Here is a 27,537-nt window from a genome sequence, read left to right as displayed (position 1 = left end):
GTGGTTTTTCTCTGTCCCTTCTGTCTGGATTATTAGCGCTCTTGAAGACGTCAGATGATCCACTGATGACTAGCAGTCGCACGACTCTCTCTTTATCCACGCTTTAGTTTAATCTTCATCCTTCCCTCGCACTTTTTATCAAATCCTTCCCCCGAAGCCCTAAAATTATATATATTTATTTATTTATTTTGTCCAGAAAGCTTCTTTCATTTCATTTTGATCTTTTTTCAATTTTTTTATGCAAATTTTTGTGGATATTTTGTATTTACCTTTAAATTACTAGATTTCATCAATAAATAATAAATAGATAATAATTTAAGCGCATTCCTCACATTCTTTCAACTGAAATTCAAAATAACTCACAATTTCATGCATAACCCTTTTAATTCAGCTCTAAATGTCTTACATTGAGTGTCTTTGTCGACCTCGTGTGGAAAAATAATAATATAAGATGATATCTCATGACTCTAGATGGACTTATAGCTCTATATGGAGCAAATGAGCTGTTCCGCTGGGTCCTAAAGTCAGTTTTTCTTCAGTATACATTCAGATACACATGTAGACATAATGAATTATGAGCATTTTTAGGTTTTTCTGTGTGTACTGAAGCATTCCTCGCTTTCCATTCATTCCTAAGGGGTCAAATTGACCCGCGATGGAAGGATTTGTTACTTTTTAAAAATTTTAAATAAAACACAAAACTCCTTGAATCCAAACTTTTTTTGTGTGTGTGTGTATTCGTGGTTCAAGTGCAACAAAAGTCCTCAGATGAACACTCAATACTTAAAAGTTTTTTTTTTAAATGCGTTTCAGGTCAAAATGACCCGAGGGAAGGATGATGCAGTGATGTACTTTGTCAAAATTGTTCGCAGAGTGAAATTTGAAATGTTCCAACATTTAATCATATTGAATTAAACAAAAAAATCGAACAACAGAAGAGGTTTTCTCAGTGAAGCATCTTGGTTACGCAGCTAAACCAGTGAATTCAGGTACAAGGCAATGTGTAACGGTGGAGGTTTTAAGCTAATGAGCTCACGAGCACCCTTCTGAAACATCGGGCCTGTCCGAATACACACACACGCAGTCTTTGCTCTTGACCTCCTACATGACGTATTTCCTATACGCCCAAGTGTTCAAGTGTGAAGACTGCAAGTGTGTGTAGAACACTTGATTACCTGATGGGACACACTTAAAAATGCAAGTGTTTACAGAGCTTTATTTTGATTTTCAATAATGATAAAAAAAAAAAAAAAAAAATCCTAAAATTAAATGTGCATGCAATACAATACTAAATGTTAGTTCCGTCCCATGTAACAAAACACAGATTAAAAACTGTGGTGCTTCTAATTAAATTATAATAAATGAATCAAAACAGTTGTTAATGTTGTACAAAATACACAAAGCCTTCTCATCTTTGCACCAATAAAATGTGCAACACTTGGTTTTACAACCAAATTATATGTAAAATCTAATTATTTTAACTTACAGTGGAATGTTTTCCTTTATATTTTAGGACACGTGAGTTCCCGAACATGATGCATGATGGGATACGCTTAGCCTCCGGAGCTGTATTCAATAGGGCGTATGCTTGAGGTTTTAAAGGGTTATGTATATGTAAGCTTTATTTCAAAGTGAAGTTGAGAAAGCGTGATTGGGGGCGCGGGAATGTGCCTGTCAAGTGCTTGTTGTTGTTTTTAAATTATGCTTGGGTACTAATCATTATGTACATCTATGCATGAAAAGCCATGTGGTGTGAAAGTTGCATTTTATGCAAAATATATGCAGCGTTCTTTCATGGGGATCCAGCAAACTTTAGGAGTGACCCGCATGTGACTTCTCATGCCTGAAACTCATCCACAGCTGATGTTATACTTGTTACACGGTTAAGTTTGACTGGTCGTCCACCGTCTTCACATCCGAGTCCACCTTCAGTTGTGATTATGATTCAGACGCACTTCGCTGCTTAACATGAACAAATACGTGCCCAAAATTAGCATTCTGTCATCATTTACACGCACTATGACTCTTCTGTGGAACTTAAAAGAAGATATTGGAAGGACATTCAGTTGTTTTTTCCATATAATCAATGGGGTTCAGTGTTGTTTTTGGACACCATTGACTCTCATTGCCTCCATTTGACGCCACAGACTCATTATGGACAAGAAGTTTTGTGCTCCACAGAAGAAAGTAAGTCATACAGGTCTGGAACGACATGAGGGAGAGTAAATAATGACAGACGGTTCATTTGTGGGTGAAACAATCTCTTTAAGTTGTGATGACCTGAAAAATATGCAGATATGAAATTGTAGTGAGTTCCCTACGATCGTTCTTAATGAAGTACTCACTCAAGCTGTCATCAAAACTCAAACTCAAGTCAGAAGGACCTGGCGATCGCCGTCATTGATCTGTCTCTCGGATGAGTCTTTAGGCTGGAAATTGTTTGATTGTTAATAGATAATCTCTAACGCTCACTGAACTTTGTCTCTGCAAACAGTCAGAACACAACAGACAACACAAGAGCTTTCTCTGCGGTCTGTCGGTGAGTATCAGTGATGGGAATAACGGCGTTATAAATAAACGGCGTTACTAACGGCGTTATTTTTTTCAGTAACGAGTAATCTAACAAATTACTGCTTCCTCCATTACAACGCCGTTACCGTTACTGTCAATAAAAATGCGGCGTTACTTTAATTGAGCTCACTGAAGCGGTTTTCATCCGAGTAGGCTCTCTCTCAGCCATAGGAGCTGCAAAGTTTTTTCTCTGGTGTGTGAGTGTTTATGAGGCGCGGGACTCGACAAAAACGAGGCGAATGCCGCGAGAGTGCTCGACAGTGCAAGAGAGAGACCGAGTGTGTCCGAGAACGCGCTCGACAGTGCGCGAGAGAGACCGAGTGTGTCCGAGAACGCGCTCGACAGTGCGGGACAGTGACCGAATGTGTCCGAGCATAAATACTTTATTTATAAATAAATTACACATATCAGCATTTGAATAATCTCTGTAGCATATTGGTATCATATGCAATGTTTTAATTCGTTTATATAACATAAACTCCAAAATAACCTGCAGGGAACGTTCAAACATACTTGTTTGACGGTTGTGAGCACGTGCGGCAAACACAACTAGAATTTGGCTAAAATAACCTCTGATGATGACGTTCTCTGTAGGTTATAAAAATAAACCCCCAAAAGATTATATTGCATTATTATTATTTATGTTGATACATTGTTCAGTATTATATTGAAAGCACTTTTTGTTAAACTTACTATTGTGAGGAAGAAAATACTTCAAGTAGGCTATACAGAATGTCTACCAGTTGTAAAGGTGTGTGAGTTTTATCATTTTAATTATATGCACTAGTGTATGTGTATGTATATTTTTATTAGGCTACTAGCCTATTTATTTATTTTTGGTACATTTCTTAAGAAGCATAATTTATTTTTGCCAGTTGTGGTCTGTGCAATAAATATTAAAAGTTCTAAACCATCTATTGTTTTATTGTTGCACTATAGTAATGATAATATTTAAGTTAATAGGTGTCTCTCACATTGTCCCACAGCAACATTAAAATAGTGTAGATTAGTGTACAATGTTTTATAATAAAAAGATGTTCTATTTAGTGTCAATTTCATTCATTTAACATTTCATATTGGGGGTATCCAAGAAATTTCTTATATTTAAACTTTTTTTTTTTTTTTTTTAAGTAACGCAATAGTTACTTTCCCTGGTAATTAGTTACTTTTGTAATGATGTAATTCAGTTACTAACGCAGTTACTTTTTGTGAGAAGTAACTAGTAACTATAACTAATTACTTTTTTTAAGTAACTTGCCCAACACTGGTGAGTATACATGTTATTTTACGTGTATAATTATAGTTCACATTTTCAGATGTTAGGGTTTTTTTATTCTTCAGGGTTTTTCCACCATGTTTGGTGCCTTTAGTTCTTCTTTAGTACAGAATAGTTTCGCAAACAGATTATTATTTTGTAGTTTATATTTTGTACATTTTTGTTCAAAACAAACATGCATTGCTAACAGTACTAATGTTTCAGTATGTATTGCATTGGGTCTTCTTGTGTCTGCATTGATTATTAAATCTCAATATAATCAATAAACAATAAAGTTTATTTTTTTATATATCTTCAGGTCATGGGATTTTTTGACAAACAAGGTTATAAAATGGAGTTAAAAGTGCTGTTCACCCTCATTTTTTCATCTGGATTTCTGTGCGTTCTCAAAAGTCAAGAGCCCAAAACTCCTGGTGTCACTGATCTGGCCTTCAAAAATATTGACTTTGCCATGAACCTCTATCGCAAGATATCAAGTTTTCATGACAAAAACGTCTTCTTCTCACCGCTAAGTGTTTCCACGTCTTTCGCCACGCTCTTACTGGCTGCCAAGGGCTCGACTCGCAGTGAGATCTTGAAGGGACTGAATCTGGACTCTCTGGATGGAGGCGGAGATGCTTTGCTCGTCCCACGGCTCTTCGAGCAGCTGCAGAAGAACATCTCGCAGGACAGAAAACTGCAGATGGAGCAGGGCACGGCACTCTTCGTGGACGAGCGCTTTCAAGTCGAGAGCCTCTTCAGCGATCAGATCAAGACGTTCTTTGGTGCTGATGTGAATAATGTGGACTTCAGCAAGGCTGAGCTCAGCAAGAGCATCGTCAATGAGTATGTGAGCAGAAAGACCGGCAATAAAGTGAACGAAATGGTGACGAGTATCGAGCCATTGACGAAGATGATGCTCCTCAACACCATTTTCTATCAGGGTGAGTTTCTCTGCGCACGCATTATATGTCTCAGAATGTGTATTTCTTGTTTGTTATTTCACCACTGTAAGTGTAAACACCGCGCGAGTCTATGGGAATAGAGAAAGGGGAGGGGGAGGCAAATAGCCGGAGACTTCCCAGCAAACAACAGAACGTTGGCACAAAGTACCCAACCTTCTAACAACGTTTAAACGTTTACGTTTAAAGCTTTATTAATCCCCATGGGGTAATTGATTTAAGCTTACATGGTGCCTCACATAAAACACTTAACATACACAAATATACATTTAAACACATAGAACAAGAAGAGAAAAATAAATAAATAAATAAATAAATAAAATATATATATAATAAAATAAATACATTTAAAAAATCACCTACGTGTGTTACATAACCGTATTGCTTCAGGCACAAAAGTAAATTTATAACGATTTGTAGAGCATTTAATTGCTCTTAAACGTCGCCCCAGGGGCATCCACTCAAAGTCCAAGTGCAGCGGGTGGGTACTATCTCCTAATATTTTGTGTGCCATCCTCAGCACCTGCTGTTCATAATAGGAAGTAAGGCTTCTTAAGGGAACACCCATGATTTTAGAGCACGTGCTGACAATACCCTGCAACCGATTTTTGTTTTTTATAGACAATGATGAAAACCAACAAATAAAAGAAAAAGACAGAATACTTTCAACAAATGAATTATAAAATGACTTAAGAACAACTCTCTGTACATTAAAAGAATTGAGCTTTCTTAGCACAAACAATCTTTGATGTGACTTTTTGATAATTATCTCAGAATTCTGATCAAACTTTACCTTGTTGTCAAAAACCGTGCCCAGGTACTTGTATTGTTCTACTTCCTCCACATGTGTACCATTAATGACTATCGGTTGAAGTGCTAATGTCCTCCTGCTAAAATTAATAATCATCTCTTTAGTTTTTGAGACATTCAGATCTAGTTTCATATTACTGCACCAAGAGATGAAATTGTTCAAAACAGAACCATATTCCTGATCTGAATGTGAAAGCAAGGAGAGCAACACAGTATCATCTGCATATTTTACCAAGTAACTATTATCCTGCAAACTCTGACAGTCATTTGTATATAATATAAACAAGATAGGAGAGAGCACACACCCTTGTGGGGTACCAGTGGAGATATTTACAATATCTGATAACACCTCATTAATCCTAACCCTCTGTTCTCTGTCTGATAAAAAGTTCATGATCCATAAAACTAATCCATGATCAAAGTTAAACTGGCTGATAAGTTTTTGCCCCAACGTAACAGGTTGCAATAGATTAAATGCAGATGAAAAATCTACAAACAAAAGCCGCGCAAAAGCTCCGCTGTTTTCCAGATGACGACTAAGAGTATTTATCAAAAACAGTTTTGCATCGTCAACGCCTCTTCCAGCGCGATATGCAAACTGGAGTGGATCTAAAAGTGGTCCAGCAATTGTCATTATATACCTCTTCATCTCTTTTTCAAAAATCTTCATAACTAAGGAAGTCAAGGCGATTGGACGGTAGTCGTTCAAAGTATTTGGTTTAGTTTTTTTAGGTATTGGTACAATGATTGAACTTTTCCACAAATCAGGTACCAACCCTTGATCTAAGGACGACTGAAAAAGTAACTGGAGAACTTCACTGAGCTGGTCAGCGCAGTATCTCAGTGTTCTACTACATATACCGTCTGGACCTAGGGCCTTGTTGAGCGGTGTGGCCTTCAGCTGTCTTGATATGTTAGATAAATTAATTTGAAAATTATTAGAAATACTCAAGGTCTTTTTAAAAATGGTTATCTCATCAGTGACTGAGGATGTATCCAAACGAGAAAAAAAGTCATTAAACTCTTTAGATAGAATTAAATCATTGTCAGTGTTTCCAATTGGTATATGTTGCTTTGGTACTAATGTACTCACTGCAGCCATACTCTTAATTCCTTTCCAGGCAGCTTTAAGATTACCTTGCATGAACACATCCTCAATCTTATTTTTATAATTATTTTTAGCGATTTTAATTGCTCTTTTAACTTCCCTATTTATCTGTTTTTTCTCCTCATTGCTCCCCACAAGAAATATTCTCTTCTTCTCGTTCAGTATACATTTTAACTCCTTCGTGATCCAAGGTTTATTATTAGGATACAGAGTGATCTTTTTCGTAGTTATAACAGAATCAACACAGAAAGTGATATATTTTGAAATGGTAGCCACCTGATCGTTCAAATCAGAAGATGTATTCAAAAACATATTCCAATCGGTACAATCGAAACAACCCTTCAAAACTTCAATATTAGAAGGTGTCCATTCTTTCACATATCGTATTTCTTTCTTCACTTGCTTCACAATGGGAATGTATACAGAAGTCAGTAAAATCATATTGTGATCGGCTGAACCAAGAGGAGGTAAAGACAGAGACCGATACGCTCCCGGGATGGGACCATAACATCTGTCCAAGACTTTATCACCGCGAGTAGCGCAGGTAACATATTGATGGTAGCCTTTTAGATGTTTGTCCATAATACAATTGTTAAAATCCCCTAAAACAAATTTGGGTGCGTCTGGGGATAAATTATCAAGTTTATCTAGGGTGTTTTTAACAGTCTCAAGAGCCACATCAAAATTGGCGCGTGGGTGAGTATATATCACAATAAAAAACAGCTGAGGGAACTCACGAGGGAGATAAAAAGGACATACAGATATTGCAACGAGTTCGATATCTGAATTACAAATCTTAAAACGCACCATTGCTGTTTTACACCAACTTTCCTTGATATAAACACACACACCTCCTCCTCGACTTTTGCCTGTTGTATGTTTGTCTCTGTCCAGTCGAATAGGTGTTCCAAAACCTTCAATCTGTAAAGTACTATTGTCAACTGAATCATCCAGCCAGGTTTCGGTGAATACCATCATGTGACTGTTTCTGTATTCGTGCATAAAACTCACATTGGCTTGTAGTTCATCAAGTTTGTGGCGAAGCGAGCGTACATTACTTAGGAGTATTCCAGGCAACGGGATGAATCTTTGAGCTCTCTTTAATCTGCGTCGAACTCCACCTCGCTTCCCGCGTTTCCTCCTAGTTTTCCTTTTCGATTCCTGAGTGTTTGCAGAAGACTGGAGAATTTCTTCGGGAACCTCCCAGGCAGGGTCGACAAAGCCGGCATTAGAACGCAGACCCAGCAGGAACTCCCTGGTCATCACCGGCACGCTCTCCACCAAAACTCCGCCATTCACCAAAACGGTCGCATTTCCCCAGTTAATCAGCAGTAGCATAAGGAACACTAACTTCCACAAACTTATCATTTTCTTAGAAAGTGTTAAGAACAAGTTAAGAACGATAATAAAAAGATTTAAAACAGGACAGAAACCAACGTACACAATTGGGGCACACACGCAGCTCAGCCAGTCGCCGCATGTACAGCGCCCGGAAGACTCCCAGTTTGTTTGACTTCCAAGCAAACAACAGAACGTTGGCACAAAGTACCCAACCTTCTAACAACGTTTAAACAACACGGCCAAAAGGTTGCTATAACTACGTTGTGTGGTGAAGGTTGTTACAGCATTGTCACAATGTTGACATTGAACCACCGTTCAGGGCCATTTCTTAAGGTTGTGCCGAGGGTGTCTGGACATCCACTGGACGGCATATACTCGTCACTGCCCTGAAGCGCCAATCAGCCTTTTAAATTTAAATTGATGGTTGGGCCGTCTCTCATTCTTCATCGAGCAAGGGTACGTGAGAATTGCGTTTAATTTACCTTCAGCTAAATAAGATACGTAATTATTCAAACACACAATCTACAACTTCCTTGTCTAATGTGACATTTATTTGAACATCTTCTAGTCAGGTATGACAAATATTTAACTTTATGCCAAAAGTATGAAGCCAAAATGACTTTAATGATGAGTAATTGATTTAAGCGCGTAGCCTACTTGTTGCACGTTAATGTTTTTTCCTTTTTTTTGGAAACGCACATAGACAAAAAAATTATTGTTTGTAACTGCTGCACACCTGTTTATTTTTTATAGAATTAGCTAAACTTCTATGTCATTTTTACTCTTCAAAGTGTACAGTTGCAGGTGTTGATTTTTAATGAATTTACTGTTAGGCCCATGCATAATAATAAGGATAAACAATATTTAAAAAGTATATAATTTTTTAACATATGACTAATTAAAAATGAACCACAAAACATAACATGCTAAATGGGGGATATTTTTATCTAGCATAAAAAAATTTATTGTCAGAACGTCGTCTCTCAGTTGCTGAATGTCACGCAACAACGTTGGCTACAGCCCTATCGCATCTTACAATTATACGTTGTTACAATGTTGCGAGCACGTAGACGTTACCATAGTAGAAATGCAACGTGCCACAGACGTTGCCACAACGTAAATGTGTTTGCTGGGTTGTGCCAGAGAATGTCTAATAGGAAGAGAATTGGCACTCTCTGGTTACGTCCGGTTTCTGGACTGGCTGCAGTGACACGTCTCTGTCCATGCGGGGGCGCTCGCAGGCGAGTGCAGAATGAATGGAGGTCTATGACGCTAAACCATCAAAATCCACTTTTCTCAGGATATAATTTTTTGTCTAGTAATTTGAATGTTGTTTTCGAAAGGAGATGCAAAGAAATTACACATTGCTGGGTGTTAGATTTTTTAGAGTCACTTATTTGCTTTAAAAAGTCTTTTAAAATGTCAATGACGTCATACACATCGTACGACCAGAGATACTGCTTGACGGCAATCCTTCAGTCGCTTTGGTGCTTTTGCGCTCGGCACTTTCTTTTCTCTCGAGGCATCGACAACACAGCCGACACAGGTAAATACACATGCTAGAAGAGTTTTTGTTTTGTTTGTTTCTGGTCCTGCTTCGGATGCCACGATGCCATCAAGCGGTATCTCTGGTCGTAATCAGTCCTTCACTGACCAATCAGCGTTCATTAGCAGAATGCTAGCGTGTTATGGGCAACAACAACTCAACCTGTAAGAAATCGAAAGGACATAAGTACTCGTTCATTCAATTTTCGACCTATAACCCATGTTGAAGTTGCAAAACCTACAATAAAATCTGAGATTTCTCAACGGCAATCGGGTGAAAGAGACAAATTTAGCCGTATAGCCCCATAGACTCCCATTCAGTCTGCACTCGCCCGCGATCACCTCCAGTGGAATTCTAATGGAACTGCAACCAAGATCGATACAATGGGGCTAATAGGAAGTGCCAAGGCTCTCCGTAGACGGGCTGTGGTTGTGCCTTCGTTGGCAAAAATAAATAGCCAATCACCATTAGGGTTGGGTACCGAAACCCGGTTCCAATAGGGAACCGGTTCCGACCATAGACTGTAAAAAATATGGACAAAGCGTCTGTGACGTCACCCATAGACTTCTGAAGAACGGTTTTGAGGCCGTTTATGGGGGGTATGGGCGGCGCCATATTCCAATACAAATGTTCAGAAAGGATAACTTACAGGTATGATGTGTTGTGTCAGATCATGGCCGAGACGTCAAATTTCAGGAATTCCACTCGGCGCAGCCTATGCTCGTTGTCAGCTGTCAATCAAGCTGTCAATCGCGCCCTTATTTGTCATACATTTTATATCTAAATACGATCTAAACTAACGAGTTAGAAAAAAATTCACCCCCCTCACAGTTGTCAGGCACTCGGAACCTATCGAAAAATACAATAAAAGTCCATGGGACCAACCTGTAAAAATATGAATTTATGCTGTGAAAACGGACATTTTAACATGGGGGTGTATGGACATTTGCTCCCTTTTGGGACCTTCCCCTAGCGGATTTTCGATGTATTGCAGTTTTTCGCACTTCCGGGTAGGCTTCATTTTTCAGATTAGAATGTTGCCGCTTGGTTCCGACGTAAACGGTAGTAACCAGACCGAATAAGAACGAAACTTTCGGTGCCTGATTTCGGTGCCTGACTTTTTTCACCGCCCCCTATAAAACATCTCGCGGCACGAATGATCCAATAACATCTCCAGTTAAACAGCTGAGCATTCATTTCGTTCGTTTGTTAAATAAGAGACGATCTTATTGAGTCTTGCTGAAAATGATTCTCTTGTGGCTCGCGCACACCGCACTCGGACGCGCGCTTCAATACGTTGCAGAGATCGATCTATTTATGAGGCGCCGTCTATATAAGAGTATGTGCTTGGAGAGTTTGTGTGTGCGTGCTCGCGTCTCAGATGAGTATGTGCGCGAGTTTGTGTGTGTGTGTGTGTGTGTGTGTGTGTGTGTGTGTGAGAGAGAGATGTGCTCGCGTCTCAGATGAGTATGTGCGCGGTTTGTGTGTGTGTGTGTGTGTGTGTGCGTGAGCGACTTTAGATGTGACGTTTTGTATTTCATATAGTTGGAGCATTCAGCAGTATACATGTATGTGTGACTACTTAGTATATGTGTATGCAAGTGTTTTATGTGTGCGTGAATGAAGTTCGATTTAAGCCCTAGACGGCGCCTCATATCTATTCGTTCTGGTGAAATCACAACATATAATGCACACAAAGTGTCCCTGCTTGATATACAACCACTGATGAGCATTATCGGTTTAAAAAAACTACGAATGCGGATTAGAACCCAAAACCTCTGACATTCTTGACTAAAGTTCAAGTTCAGCTGCAGTGTTCCTCTTCGGGTAAGTCTAGTATTTCAATGCCAACTGCAAATCTTGCATATCAAGTATGAAGTATATCAAGTATATTTATATGAGGCTATACTTTGTGTGTTAAATATTTCTGCTCAGTGTCAGATATTTCTCTGTTTTGTAAAAGTCTATAATATATAATATGTAATATAGCCTAATTGATATATAATATATATATATATAATATATATAAATAATATTAGAAGACACATTTTTTATCTTAACTTAAGTGTTTTCGGCTACATCAGCACAATTTTTTATTTAATCAGAAATCAGAAAATCTTTTTCAGAAAACACACACAGATATTATTTTTTTGATAAAGTGTGTGCAGTTTCGTTTTCTTAAGTACCGGTTTAAGAACCGTTTAAGCACCGGAACCGTTTGAAAAATACCGAGTAGGTACTGGTATCGGATAAAACCCAACCAATACCCAACCTCACCATTGAGTATTTTAACCCTTGGTATATCAACGAGACGTATATTACATAATATTTGTTTGCACTGATGTAACTATGGAGAGAAGAGATATTGAATATTTGATCGCAAACAAATTTACTAAACTACCATTCAAACAACAGCCACAAATTAAAAATGAAGGAAGACCCCATGCCAAAGTTGGATATACTGTATACTAACGCATGGCTGGACTGGTAATCTGGCATACCGGGCAAATGCCCGGTGGGCCGACGTGCTTTTGGGCCGATACATCTCATACTTTTTTTTTTTAACGGCCCATAAAACTCGTACATCGGCGGCCCATTCGTTTTGTTTTGTTTAATTGACAGCGCTGGGTTAGTGCCGGTGTAATGCATTGGTCAAAAAAAAGTAAGCGTTAGTTTTTTTTCCACTGACAGACCGGCCCATGAAACGCGTAGATCAGCGGCCCATTTGTTGTTTTCTTGATTGACACTGGGCTGGCCCAATCACAGCTTTATACACCTCCCCCTCTGGGCTTTGAGTGAGCGTGCAGTGTCAAGTGTGTATCTGTCAAAATAGTCTGAGACATGGAGAAGAAACGCAAGGAATGTGCAGAGAATTAGCGTGAAAATATACAGGCCCTTCAAGCAGACGCTGTAAAATGTGTCAAGATATATATGTTTTCTGCAGCAGCAGGACCTTCATCAACTCCCGTGGCTGATGAGGAGGATAGTGAGGAGGATCAGGAGAGAGATGAGAAAGTGTAGAGTCCGCGGTAAGCAGAACTACTTTCAAAACACTTTGGCTATGAGTGTAGGAACCCATAACCCAGTTACAGATTATTTCCACATCTGCATAGTTGACGATTACAGAAATTTACTGAAAGTTTAATGAGACGCGTTTTTATCCATGTTTTCCGCCAAAATAAAAGCTTGATGCAGTTTCCGTCAAAATAAAAGATCATGTGCTTATCTCTTTCAAGTATAGAAATTGGTACAACACTAATTATGAAAGTTTTCTTTATTTTTCAGTGCATTTGTTTTACAATATATGGCTATTAGGCTTCTATCATGAGATTAATATTATAAATATTATTATGTAGTAGAGTAGTGTAATATAGACAGACACTGTTACTAAAAGAGGTTTGATTTTTTTCTTTGTTATATTTGCACACTGATTATGGGTTGGAGCTTTTAATTTTGAACCCTCAAACTGCAACAGATTGATGAATTTAACATTAAAATGCACAACATTTTCTTAGGGGGACCATGCCCCCAAACCCCCCTAGAAGGACTGAGGTCCACCCACCACAGTTTTACCAAAATTCCTGTGAGAAACACTGGTATTGCTGTGCCAATGCAGCTTATAGCTTGTTTTTTGGATTCGCCACTGTGGAGTATAGTTCAATTGTATTAATAAATTACAATTTTGTACTTATTTCATCTGTTAACTCTCACTCGTTTATACTCACTCATTACATGGCATTAGTGGTTTTAATGAATAGGAGTTGAACAAAAACATATTCAAAGGCGTGCAAAGATGGATGGTGTTTATGATCATATGTAGTGGGCCAGTCTGGGCCAAAATGCCAGGGCCGATTTTCTGTCCCAGTCCAGCCCTGTACTAACGTTACAGCAATCAGCTTCACTAAACGGCCGAATTACAAAACGGCCGACATTTAAAAGGACATAAGGATGTATTTTGGCTTCAAGTGATAGGCTAGGACAAGGTGAGTTAACTTATATCTATATTGTCTTGATGTATGTGTCATTTTCTAGAAATATTCTGTCTATAAGTGACCAAAAAAGCCATTTTAAAGCAGTTAAAAAAATCTGACCGCTAAAATGTGTAGTGTGCCTACTACTCCATTTTAAAACCCACCAGCCGCCACTGCAAATATTTAAACATTTGTAAATCAAGATATATTAACTGGAGATGCAAAATGACAAAATATTAAGTGTTGTTTTCTGAAAAAGTTTGTGCTTAAAACAAGAACAAATGAAGAGTTTGGTTCCAAAACTCGATAAACGGCATTTAAAAAAAAATTGAGTTCCCGCAAAAATCAGTATTGTATAGGGTCGGTATTGAAAAGTCCATTTTAAATTTTACGTAAAATGCGATATCCGCCGTGTTATTCTCTCATGTTTTCTCCCTTTCTTTCCAAACCGCGACAAACGCCAGTCTCCTTTCTCTGCAGAATGCGATAAATCCGCTCAACCAATCACAGCGCACCATTCCACGCATTGTAAACAGTAACGGCGGCGCTCTGAATACACCCGGCATCCTAGTTTTTCCTATCTACTTTGTACTTTTTGATCAACAATCAAACAAAAATGTGTATAATTTTGACGGCATTGATGAACCTGTGGTGGTTTCTGCGGTAGGGAAGAAACGTAAGCCATCGAAATCTAATCATTTACGTGAGGAGATTAAGAAGATGAGGCACACGGGAGGAGGAAAAATGCCGGCTGTTGTTTGTTCTCACACGACAGGACAGCATCAAACTTCAGACATGTTAACCCCTGGGGATCTTTTGAAAAACTTTCAATTGTTTTACTCAAAGTCAACGAAAACCGAGCAGGACCAAGCCATTTTACAGATGATCGCCGTCAAAAAAGTTCAGGAGGTATTTCCCAGCGATGGCTGATTGAATGTATTTTTAGTCCAGTGCCTGTAATAAGATATTGACCGAGTTTAGAGGCTGTCATATGTGGATCAACTTATTTTGTTGTGTATTTTCAACAGTTTCAATATGAAAAATAACTTTTATATTGATTCAATGGATTAATTGCATTTTGAAAAAAAAGTGTCATGAATTTATTGCATTTTGGGGAAAAAAGTATCAGTTTTTATAATAAATCTTTGAAATCAAAATCTGGATTTGATTTTTTTTTTGTTATTATAACCTAAAGATGCTATGTGAAAGTTTGAAACAGAAAATATCTGTAATAGATCTATAATAGATTTATCGCGTTTTGGAACCAAACTCTTCAAATATCTGTATGGGTTCTAAACCCATTCTAAATCTTAACTTAAAGGGAAAACATCTCTGGTTACTTTCGTGACCTCAGTTCCCTGAGAGGAGGGAATGAGAGATTGCTAACTACTCTATAGGGTGTATCCCCTCCTTCCCTTAAAGGGATAGTTCACTTTGAAATTAAATTTTGGTATGTTTTAGCTTACCTCAAGGGCATCCAAGATGTAGGTGTCTTTGTTTCCACAGTAGTTTCAATTTGGATATTTTTAGGTCAAACCGTTCTTGTCTGTCAGTCATATAATGCAGGTCTATGGTCACCACTCAATGCTCAATGTGTAAATGGAAAGCTGAAATGGCAGCCATATACACCTTAAAATAAATGACGTATGCCCTTTAACCAGATAGTCTGATGTAAGATACAAAAACATTCCACTTTAAAGTATAGAGGCACCTGGTTGAAGGGGCTCTAGCTTCTGCAATCGTGTCCAAAACTCGCTGTGATATGGTCAGTGTCTGGCTGTCGCACTGACCTACCAGACATGCAAGTTCCAAAGGTTTGGGCTATGGTGACATATTGTGCTCATCGCTGGAGACACCAGATCTATTAACTCCAGAAACCACGGATGGTTGGGTCAGTTCGGTGCAACCAACAAAACTGTCTACTGCACTTCCCTGACCGCACTTCCCTGAACCAGCGGCATGATCTTGACCGGGGAAAAACATATTTGAGCCCTTCGGCTAGCGACTCGATAGAGTCATTGGTCAGCATAAAGAATAGCGGGCACTGTATGTTCTCCACTGAGGCGAGAGACTGAATCTCTGCTCGTAAAATAGGCGCAAGATCTAGAACACGGTGGAGGAGCTGCAGCTTGCTTAGGCAGAAAATGACTTGGCGCCTTAGATTGCTTCTGCACCTCCAAAAACTTCTCAGAAAAAGACCCCACAGCATGCCAAGCAAGTGCAAACCATGAGTGACACTGAAGTATGACAAAACTACTCATGCTGCTTCCAATACCTTGAGCGGTCTTAATCGCCCTGAACGCCAGGTCCGTGACGTTGTGGCTCATCCAAGGCCTGCAGCATTTTGGCTTGAAAAACCTGGAGCATTGCCATTGTGTGAATGGCTAGTGCTGCCTGGCTGGCTGCTATATGCACTTTTTCAGCAATATGGGCTGTAGTATGGCACGACTTCGAGGGAAGCGATGGCGTAGACTTCTATCCATGTATGCTGGGCAGAGGTGGGCTACAGCGGCCTCTTCAACGGGTGTCGGTTTGTAATATCCCAAGCGGTCTGCACCATAGACAGAGGAAAGTAGAAGAGTTTCCGTGGCTTGGGCCCAGCCACCCTGCGGAGAAAGCTCATTTTGGCCGCCTGTATCCGGGATCTTGTCCTTTCGGTGATGACCCACAGCTCATGACCATAGGTGAGAGTAGGAACGTAGATTGACGCAGCCAACCCAGACAACCCGATCCCTGGACACGGAAACTAGCTTTAGGGACATGGAACGTCACCTCGCTGACGTGGAAGGAGCCTGAGATTGTGTGTGAGGTTGTGTGTGAGGTACCGACTAGAGATAGAGGGTCGCTTCCCTGCGTCTTCGGGTCTGGGATAGGTCTCTCACTGTCGTGTGCACCTACGGGCCGAACGGCAGTGCTGAGTATCCGGCCCTCTTGGGGTCTCTGGGAGGGGTGCTGGAAAGTGCTCCGACTGGGGACTCCGTAGTTCTACTGGGGGACTTCAATGCCCACGTGGGCAGCGACAGTGACACCTGGAGGGGCAGTGTTCTGTTATTGGACTTCTGTGCTAGTTACAACTTATCCATAATGAACACCATGTTCCAGCATAAGGGTGTCCATCAGTGCATGTGGCACCAGGGCACCCTAGGCCAGATGTCGATGATCGACTTTGTGGTTATTTCATCCGGCCGTTATTTCTCAACCCAAACTTGAGGGTCTGTTGGGAACGTTTGGCCGATTCCCCTGTCAGAGAGATCTTAAACTCCCACCTCCGGCGGAGCATCGACCGGATCCCGAGGGAGTCTGGAGATAATGAGTCCGAGTGGACCATGTTCTCCACCTCCATTGTCGACTCGGCCGCTCAGAGCTGTGGCCGTAAGGTCTCCGGTGCCTGTCGAGGCGGCAATCCTCGAACCCGGTGGTGGACACTGTAAGTTAGGGATGCCGTCAAGCTGAAGAAGGAGTCCTACCAGGCCTGTCTGGCTTGTGGGACTCCTGAGGCAGCTGAGGGGTACCAGCAGGCCAAGCGGACTGCAGCCCGGGTGGTTGTGGAGGCAAAAAATCGGGCCTGGGAGGAGTTTGGTGAGGCCATGGAGAAGGACTACCGGTTGGCCTCAAATAGATTCTGGCAAACCGACCGGCGACTCTGGAGAGGGAAGCAGTGCCCTACCAACGCCGTTTACAGTGGAGGTGGGCAGCTGTTAACCTTAACTGTGGATATCGTCAGACGGTGTAAGGAATACTTCGAGGATCTCCTCAATCCCACCGACACGTCTTCCACTGGGGAAGCAGAGGCAGAGGGCTCGGAGGTGGACTAGTTCATTACCCAAGCTGAAGTCACCAAGGTAGTCAAGAAGCTCCTCGTGGCAAGGCACCGGGGGTGGATGAGATCCGCCCTGAGTACCTCAAGTCTCTGGATGTTGTGGGGCTGTCTTGGCTGACACGCCTCTGCAACATCGCGTGGCAGTCGGGGACAGTACCTTTGGGCTGGCAGACCGGATCCCTCTTTTTAAGAATGGGGACCGGAGGGTGTGTTCCAACTATAGGGGGATCACACTTCTCAGCCTACCCGGGAAAGTCTATGCCAGGGTACTGGAGAGGAGAATTCGGCCAATAGTAGAACCTCAGATTCAGGAGGAACAGTGTGGTTTTTGTCCCGGTTGTGGAACACTGGACCAGCTCTATACCCTCTCCAGGGTGCTGGAGGGTTCATGGGATTCAGGGGATCCCAACCTATTCACATGTGCTTTGTGGATTTGGAGAAGGCATTCAACTGTGTCCCTCGCGGTGTCCTGTGGAGGGTGCTCTGGGAGTATGGAGTCCGCAGGGCCCTTTGCTAAGGGCTGTACGGTCCCTGTACGACCGGAGCAGGAGCTTGGTTCGCATTGCTGGCAGTAAGTCAGACTTGTTCCCGGTGCATATTGGACTCTGGCAGGACTGCCCTTTGTCACCATTTCTGTTCATAATTTTTTTGGACAGAATTTCTAGGCGCAGCCAGGGGCAGGAGGGTGTAAGGTTTGGGGACCACACAATTTCGTCTCTGCTTTGCAGATGATGTTGTCGTGTTGGCCCCATCAGACCAGGACCTTCAGAATGTACTGGGGCGGTTTGCAGCCGAGTGTGAAGCGGCTGGGATGAGAATCAGTACCTGTAAATCCGAGGCCATGGTTCTCAGTCAGAAAAGGGTGGCTTGCCCACTTCAGGTAGGTGGAGAGTTCCTGCCTCAAGTGGAGGAGTTCAAGTGTCTTGGGGTCTTGTTCACGAGTGAGCGAACGATGGAACGGGAGATTGACAGACGGATCGGTGCAGCTTCTGCAGTAATGCGGTTGATGTACCGGTCTGTCATGGTGAAGGAGGAGCTTAGCTGCAAGGCGAAGCTCTCGATTTACTGGTCAATCTACGTTCCTACTCTCACCTATGGTCATGAGCTGTGGGTCATGAGATAGGTCATGAGCGCTCCCTTAGAGATAGGGTGAGGAGCTCGGTCACTCGGGAGGAGCTCAGAGTAGAGCCGCTGCTCCTCCACATCGAGAGGGGCCAGCTGAGGTGGCTCAGGCATCTGTTCCGGATGCCTCCTGGACGCCTTCCCCGGGAGGGACCTAGGACATGCTGGAGGGATTATGTCTCCCGGCTGGCTTGGGTATGCCTCGGTGTCCCCCCGGAAGAGCTGGAGGAAGTGTCTAGGGAGAGGGAAGTCTGGGCATCTCTGCTTAGACTGCTGCCCCCGCAACCCGGCCCCTGATAAGCGGAAGAAGATGGATGGGTTCAACATTTAATTTAGTAACATTAGGTAGTTCTGATTTATATGCTGTTTGATGATCACGTTAGCTGACTAGTGTCAGCAATGCTTATATTACTTGTTTCTGCTGCTTCTTCTCCTGTGTTTTGATCTGGAGATTCAGTACTCTTTCAGAAGATGCGTAATAGCGCCCCCTACCGTATAACAGTGAAAATGGGGATTGCCAGAAAATTCTGTCATGGTGGGGAAAGAGTTAATCAAAATATTTTTTTTCAGAAAACAAGATTTAATATCTTAAGTAATTTTGATTCTCAAGTAAAATCATTTCTTGCAGTGTGGAAACAGCAATGAACTTCTGTAAAACAATTGTTATATCATCTAAAACTCTTTTTTTTCAAGGTAACTGGGATCATCCATTCGACCCCAACAGCACGGAAATGAGTCGCTTTTATGTCGACAAGTACAAGATTGTTCAAGTCCCCATGATGTTTAAGGAGGATAAATTATCGACGGCTGAAGACAGTGAGCTTCGCGCTCGAATACTGCGCCTGCCGTACCGCGGTGGAGCGGCTCTGCTCATCGTCCTGCCCGACGCTACTGCCGACTACACCGTCATAGATGACGAGATCAACGCTGAGCGATTCTTAGGCTGGATCAAAAACATGAGGCGAACGTGAGTGGCAGAATTGGGGGATGTTCACACAGAATGTGTTTTTGCATTCCACTGCGCTACTTTTTCATTGTTTTTCTTTATAAATGCGCTAGACAGACGTGTTTGATCGCTGTGCTCGCGTGTTTTGAGCATCTCATGCATGACAAGGCATTCTAAAAATCGCTCTTGTTTTTACTTATTTTTTAATTATGAATTCATAAAAAAAATGTGTATGGCCAAAAATTGTCGCACAATTTCATGAAATAAGATCATCACAAAGACTCAAAGCATTGTAAGACAATAGTGCAGGAGTAATACACTCTTACTTTTCAGCAACTGACAAACATGATCACTATCAGCTGCTGTTGTGTGGAAAAGACAGACGGGAGAGTAAATGAATTCCCATATTTGGTGGAACTCTTTATTTAACCTCTATTTTAACCTCATGATTGACTTTTATACATGTTGTACTGTCTTTTTCTCCAACTCTCTCTCTCTCGTTCAGGAGAATGGAGGTTCATCTGCCCAAGTTCAAGATGGAGCAATCTTACAACATGCATGAAATTCTGCCACATCTGGGCATCGACAGTGTTTTCCTCGATTCTGCCAACCTGACGGGTTTAAGCAAAGAGGGGCATCTGAAAATCTCACAGGTTACTGTAGCCTCACACACACTCACATTAGCTGTGTTTTTATGTGAATCTTGGGTTATCGTATAAAATATCACATGCTGGATGATAACGGCAAAATGTGCATAAATTAAAAAAATCTGCATAAAAACATTTGCACACATTGGAGTTGGACATTTTTTAAAATTATATAATAAGACACTCACATAAACTTCGATGGAAACACGTTAACTGAATAAATCCCTGGACGCCTCATCAGAAGATGTGATTGGATAACTGGAGTAACCAGTGGACCAATGGCATCGCAGCGTCTCAGATGCTGGTTCGGTGTTTCTGAAACGCCCGGAGTCGAAGTGTGTGATCAGAATGATTTGGTTTAATTCCCTCCAGAAGCGTCTCACACACACGAGTGTGTTCCCGAACACCAGCATCCGAACGCTAGAGAACATGACAGCGTTTACTGTGTTTTGTCTGACGCTCTGAGACACACTCATTTATGATGGAGGGAAAAATTATCTGATTGCAGAAACTTAGTTTTATTACTGATATTCTACTTCAGTTTCCCAGGAGGGGATGATTTTGTTCTCTTGAACACATGAGATGGAAACGCTGCTTATTCACAAATGTTTTATGCCATATTCAAGTTAAGGCGAGACACAAAAATTTTTGTTTTTTTTATGCAGCTGTTTTTAGCATTTTGAGATATTTGGATTTTTGGCTTTTCATAAAGTGTGTTTTCTAGTGGACAGAAAACATCCAAAACACACTTTTAACTGTATCTTTCAGAGCACTTTATCTATTTGCATCTGTAGATTTCAATTACAATATATATCTTTAAAGGCAGTTTTCTCAAAAAAAACTTTTTAAAGAGGGGTTAGTTCATCTATAATTTTCCGGATTTTATACTTTTATTACAGTATTTTCTGATTTTAGTGATAAATAGAAATATCCCAAATCCCCTCTGTAAAAACATTTGACTCTAATATATATATAAAAAAATGAAACAAGAATTTTTAACCTGACTTCATCCAATGTTCCGATTTTTGTTCTAGAAATGTATGCAAATTAGTGCATATTTAATTAGATAATGCCTCATTTGCATAATTAAACATACAATTTCAGAAAACATGTAATACAAAAATTATTTGCAATTATTAATGAAATCAATCAACTGGTGAATTATGGTTATGTCTATTAGTTTTTTTTTCTTTTTTACCCTATTCACCTGTGGTGTCTCGCCTTAAATGAACAACATTGGATGTAAACGCAGCCATTAATGCTTGATTCCGTGTGTTTGTGTTGTGCAGGTGCTGCATAAAGCCGTGATCGAGGTGGATGAGAAAGGCACCAGCGCAGCCTCCGCCACATCAGTGGGAATCACGGCTTATTCTCTGCCAGCCACTTTCATCATCAACAGGCCCTTCTTCTTCTTTCTGTACCATGAAGCCACTTCTAGCCTGTTGTTCATGGGGAGAGTGATCGACCCCACACAGAACTGAGAACACAAACACGGGCCGCCACTAAACAGAAACATGCTTTCAACAAACGCAGACAACGGGTCAATCACACACTAATGACACACACATTATCAAATTAAAATCACTCAAATAGTGCACTCATCTATAATCGTGTCTGGATGAACAGTGTCTGGATGAACACCGTGAACATATTCTGAGAAATAAAGTGAGGAAAAATTGTGTTGTTTTCCCTCTCTACTTTCTTTCCACTGACGGCGAGGGCTTCGTGTCCAGTGTAGACAGTGAAAAGATGAGGAAATATGATGAAGAATACAGTATCTCGCCCTTGGATGCACCAGTATAACGGTGGGTAATGGAGAGACACCACCTGTGCCTCAGAATATGAGCTTCTGACTGCATGAAGCCGAACAAGTTAAAGTTGATTATGATTTGACTTTTCTAACTTTAGTTAGTGTGTAATGTTGCTGTTTGAGCATAAACAACATCTGCAAAGTTACAACACTCAAAGTTCAAAGCAAAGGGAGATATTTTCTTTTACATGAATCTCTTTTTAAGGACTACAACAAATGGCTGGTAGGAACTACACGAGATTCTTCATGGGTTAGTGACATCACCAACACTAAAATTTACATAAACCCCGCCCCCGGGAACGCATTTATATATTATCATGACAGAATATGCTAATCAATGATTAGAAGATAGTTAACTACACATCAGCTACATAAATTCATCAACTAACCATTCAGAAATGTCCCGTTGCTTCTACATGTTGGCACTTCTTCTTGAGTCTCTCCATCTTTCTGACTCTGGTTTGAACATAAAAGGCTAAACGTTTTTTTTTAATTTTCAGTGTGTGTGTGTGTGTGAGATAATCAGAGCTGATAACACACACACACACACACACACACACAAGCTCTTGAAGCTCCACCCTCTGTGCCGGGAGCAGCAGCTCATTTGCATTTAAAGGGACAGACATAAAACCGATACGATTTTGCTCACCCTCAAAAAGTGACAATTTTAACATGCTATTAAAAAAAAAGATCTGGAGTATTTTGAGATAAAACTTCACATACACACTGGGGACATCAGAGACTTATTTTACATCTTGTGAAAAGGGCATTTTACCACCCCTTTAAGACAGCACAAAACAAAGAGAAACTTGTTAAAATTGGGAAGTTGCAGAACTCTATTAATTACAATCTTTCAAATAAATCCTGTAGGTTTTTTTTTAAGTAATGCGAAAGTGGACCAAATCAGAATCAAAAGGATCAGATTCCCTGTGGTTTGTGCTTTTACACTGTTATTAGGCTGTTTTGAAGAAGAAGAAGAAAAAATCTGATTTATGCCACTTTTGCCTGCAGACTGAAACGCCTCTCGAAAAAGAACAAATGCAGGGCTTGATTTGTCCGTGGGGAATTGTTTAGATGGTTGTGGTTTGCGAGGAACATGAATTTATATTTATATTTCTGTATTTCTTTGTAGTTTATATTATGAGCTAATGTGAATGTCAAGTGAGTCTTCAGGTCAGTGCAGTGATCAGAGGACTGACAGGACAGAATTACACAGGTGTTGTGATTGCTTGGCATCTAATCGTGGCTCATTTATATATTTTACCCAGTGGAACCAGGACAACACAAACCTCAAGGAAAGCTGAAGAAAGCCTGTCAGTGCCTGTTCTCTGCATTTCCAAGAGACTGTCCCTCTTCTGCCTATTATTACTATACCACTTTATATTATTGTACTATTCACAACTCACTATTTTTTTTTTTTTTTTTTTTTTACTGACTATATTATTTTACAATGTATGCTACCTGTATATTATGTAAGCAATAGGGTTCGAGAGGCTGTGCTGTATCGTGAATAAGTCCCGGCTGAAGGGCGTTGTTAGGCACAACTTATTCACGATACAGCACTAGCCTCGAGTACCTTATTGCTTTTATAAAACGGTCACCACACAATACAAATATTAAAGCCGAAAAATATGTATTTATGCAACTTTCATGAAGTAAAAAAATAGTCCCTGACCGTAAAGAGCAACAGAAGTTACATTATTTCGACCATTAGATGGAGGCAAAGACTGTCTTTATGAGTGAGTCAGTCAGTAGAGAAGACTTTTATATTGCAAGGACTCAAACTTTCTAACACGGAGAAGGAAGACGCAACTGACAAATAGGGCTCGGGAAAACCCCTTGAATTGCAGCGGACATTCAAACAGATTGTTTTATTATGAATATAGGACTGACTTGAAGGAAAATCTGGATGATTCATGGGTTCACAGAGATCATCGCCCCCCAGTGGTGAACCAGTAATGACGTAGCCTAACTAAGCCTCATTTACTGAAATCATGTGACTTTGGCAGTTTGAAACAAATATTCGTAAAGGTTTCATCTTTTCTCAAAATAACTGCTTTCAACAGATCAATCTTTATTCATAAACAAATTTATTATGTAAAAAAAAGTCGAAGAACATTTGATGCGAACTCAAAAAAGCTGCATCTCGCTCATAATCTCTTGAATATGAAAACACAACAAACAACAAATCCATTTGTTTTAACCCTTGTGCTGTTCAGGTCTTTCTGACCCACATTTCTAACTTTCATTCATGGGGATAACATGGATAATTTGACATGGTTTAGTGGAAGATTTTTGCTCATCTTTTGGGAAAAAGCAGTTTTAAAAGTAACACATTATCACTTTAACCAGTAGATGGCAACACACATAGATCATCACTAGATGATACACACCATCACTAGATGGTCACACACACACACACACACACACACACACACACAAAATAACACATTATCACTTTGACCAGTAGATGGCAACACACATAGATCATCACACTAGATGATACACACCATCACTAGATGGTCACACACACACACACACACACACACACACACACACACAAAATAACACATTATCACTTTGACCAGTAGATGGCAACACACATAGATCATCACTAGATGATACACACCATCACTAGATGGTCACACACACACACACACACACACACACACACACACACACACACACAAAATAACACATTATCACTTTGACCAGTAGATGGCAACACACATAGATCATCACTAGACGATACACACCATCACTAGATGGTCACACACACACACACACACACACACACACACACACACACACACACACACACACACAAAATAACAAATTATCACTTTGACCAGTAGATGGCAACACACATAGATCATCACTAGATGATACACACCATCACTAGATGGTCACACACACACACACACACACACACACACACACACACACACACACACACACACACACACACACACACACACACACACACACACACACACACAAAGTAACACATTATCACTTTAACTAGTAGATGGCAACACACATAGATCATCACTAGATGATACACACCATCACTAGATGGTCACACACACACACACACACACACACACACACAAAATAACACATTATCACTTTGACCAGTAGATGGCAACACACATAGATCATCACTAGATGATACACACCATCACTAGATGGTCACACACACACACACACACACACACACACACACACACACACACACACACACACACACACACACACACACACACACAAAATAACACATTATCACTTTGACCAGTAGATGGAAACACACATAGATCATCAATAGACGATACACACCATCACTAGATGGTCACACACACACACACACACACACACACACACACACACACACAAAATAACACATTATCACTTTGACCAGTAGATGGCAACACACATAGATCATCACTAGACGATACACACCATCACTAGATGGTCACACACACACACACACACACACACAGCTAGTGACATAACTGCACTTTATTTTAATGTAATTGTTGCTGTTTTAAGTTTTGTTTGAATCGTTTACTGAGATTCACAGACAGAATTTCGTTGTACTAAAAATCACAATAAAGTCTAAAGTTGAATTTTTTAGACCCCAATAAAACACATTTAAAATGTAGAGACAATTTCATTTCTTTGAAAAAATTTCTATAAAGACATTTATTGTTTATGTATGAATAATGAAACAAACACTTGTGTGTTAAACTGCAAGTATAAGGTTAGGAGGAAAACTATATATAGAAATACATTATATAAATGAAAAGAGCCTTAAGATAAATAAGGTTTTGAGCTGCAAATTATCTTCACTTTCATTTAAAATTGCCCTGTGACATCATCCATCCTATGACATGACTGAAGACAGAAAGATAAAGGAACAAGAGAAAAAGCTAATATGACGGTGTTTAAGACAGAAAAAGACATTTCCACAATGAAACACATTATGCATATTTCATGTACATTAAATGATATTACATTAGGGACGTCTCTACAATTATTAACCCAGAAAAACAAACCAAAACTATGCTTGACACACTTGAGTTTTCACAATTCCTAATTAATAATTAACCATTAAAAAATGTCAAGCTCTTAACCAGCGAGATTCTTAATAATTTCAGACAGAACCTTTTTCGTACTCCATATAGATCATAAACCACTGAAATCGGTTGAGAAATATAAACTTTATTGTGCTTTTTGCCCTGATCAATATGGCCGACTCGTTGACGTATCGCAGCAAAGGTCCAAACCGGCCAATGGGGCGTCTATGTATTTATTATGTCTATGCTCTCATCTCCTCATAATGGTTATCATTTACATCCATGTACTAAAGTGAGCAAATTATCATTTAAACTGAAATAAACAATTATTTATTTACACATTCATTGAAACTGTCCATGTGTAGAATTAGGCTCAGTTTATAGAAATAAATAATTATGTGAAAATGAGCAAAGTGACAAACTTCACTCTTGTTTATTGATCTGTTAAAGCAACATGAGAGTGTGAGTGTTGCTGTAGTGCTGGATATCAGTCATGTGATCATCACGGCCCAATCACAGCCACCGTACTGATACTCAGATCAACAGCACTCTTACTCATGAGATATGGAGTAAATATTGGAAACATGATGAAAGCAGGAAGATCCAGATCTACAGGAGTGACGTTTACTGAATATTGACCGGTAAGATCCTCAGAGAGGAAGAATAACACCTGAAGAATGGAAAGAGTGTGTGAGTGAAGGTGTTTGTGAATGTGTGTAGATGTGTGTTAGTTACAGGATCAGAGAACGACACCGTTCCTCTGTCATAGTCCAGATTCACTCTCACACTATCAAGATCCTGTTTAACAGGGAAACCTGGAGACAGTTCGTACGACACACACCAGACATCAGTGTTGAAGAAAACACTTCCCTTCCTCTGGTTTGATGCTGTAGTTACTCCAAGAGTCCAGAGTTCACTCTCTTTAACCTCCACATCCCAGCAGTGTGTTCCTGAGTTAAAACCCTCTGAACCCAGAACACAGGGAAGATAGTCAAATCTCTCTGGATTATCAGGAAGAGGTGGATAGTTCCGGCTGTTTCTCACACTGGTCAGATCATCAGACAGGACGAGACCTGGATTTGCAGTGTTTGGATCCAGAATCACAGGAGCTGATGAGACACAATCAACAGATGCTTTTATTCTGATCTTCATATAATGATCAAGAGTGAACCCAACACAGATTATTATGAATTATGACACTCGTCCTGTTGATCAAACACATTTTCCTCTGATCACTGTCAGTGCTGTTATTAGTTTCACACTCGCTTTATCATCAGTGTTTAACGGCGTCAACTACACACATTAAACATGGGATTCAGACATTTGTGTCCATCAGGAGAAACTGATACTTTGGGAAATGTAAATAACAATAAATCAATGAGACGTGTTGAGATTTCTGCTGTAGATGAAGAACTGTAAGTGTGTGTGTGATCTTCATCTGATCATCTTCATTTTATTGGCTCTTATCCTCCTTATTCTCGGGGCACTACTGTAGGTGTAACAGGGTGTATTCCCACATGTTTTAGTTCCCAAGCACTCTAACAAGAGGATT

At 40.3% G+C, this 27,537-nt stretch overlaps 2 protein-coding genes and 1 long non-coding RNA gene across 3 annotated transcripts in view; 1 reads left to right on the top strand and 2 right to left on the bottom strand.

The window, feature by feature from the left end:
• The first annotated feature begins 2,419 nt into the window (after window positions 1–2,419).
• Window positions 2,420–21,773, top strand: serpina10b (serpin peptidase inhibitor, clade A (alpha-1 antiproteinase, antitrypsin), member 10b). Its single transcript, XM_082143563.1, has 5 exons — window positions 2,420–2,539; window positions 4,146–4,770; window positions 19,200–19,473; window positions 19,958–20,105; window positions 21,389–21,773. The coding sequence occupies exons 2-5, from the start codon at window positions 4,149–4,151 to the stop codon at window positions 21,578–21,580; spliced, it is 1,236 nt and encodes a 411-aa protein (XP_081999689.1). The 5' UTR covers window positions 2,420–2,539; window positions 4,146–4,148; the 3' UTR covers window positions 21,581–21,773.
• A 2,448-nt stretch (window positions 21,774–24,221) lies between these two features.
• LOC309479543 lies at window positions 24,222–25,387 on the bottom strand. The gene is made up of 2 exons (XR_014199288.1): window positions 24,982–25,387; window positions 24,222–24,287 (listed from the first exon to the last, which is right to left on the bottom strand). It is a non-coding gene; the product is annotated as an uncharacterized lncRNA (long non-coding RNA).
• A 62-nt stretch (window positions 25,388–25,449) lies between these two features.
• Window positions 25,450–27,537, bottom strand: part of LOC309479424 (nuclear factor 7, ovary-like) — a 26,688-nt gene continuing 24,600 nt past the window's right edge. The window contains exon 6 of the mRNA XM_082143557.1: window positions 25,450–27,094. Coding sequence (XP_081999683.1) covers window positions 26,610–27,094 — 485 coding nt within the window. The 3' untranslated portion in view covers window positions 25,450–26,609. The remainder of the gene's footprint in view (window positions 27,095–27,537) is intronic.

Source organism: Leuciscus leuciscus (assembly GCF_965113295.1).
Source record: "Leuciscus leuciscus genome assembly, chromosome: 17".
Taxonomy (NCBI): domain Eukaryota; kingdom Metazoa; phylum Chordata; class Actinopteri; order Cypriniformes; family Leuciscidae; genus Leuciscus; species Leuciscus leuciscus.
Note: the sequence above shows the minus strand (reverse complement) of the source record. Positions and strands in the feature narration are given on the sequence as shown.

What these genes read in the sequence shown, in the direction of transcription:
- serpina10b (XM_082143563.1), top strand. Translation starts at nt 4,149, where the DNA reads ATGGGATTTTTTGACAAACAAGGTTATAAAATGGAGTTAAAAGTGCTG. An exon ending in CAACACCATTTTCTATCAGG is followed by an intron (nt 4,771 to 19,199) that starts GTGAGTTTCTCT and finishes TTTTTTTTCAAG; the next exon opens with GTAACTGGGATCATCCATTC. An exon ending in GGCATCTGAAAATCTCACAG is followed by an intron (nt 20,106 to 21,388) that starts GTTACTGTAGCC and finishes TGTGTTGTGCAG; the next exon opens with GTGCTGCATAAAGCCGTGAT.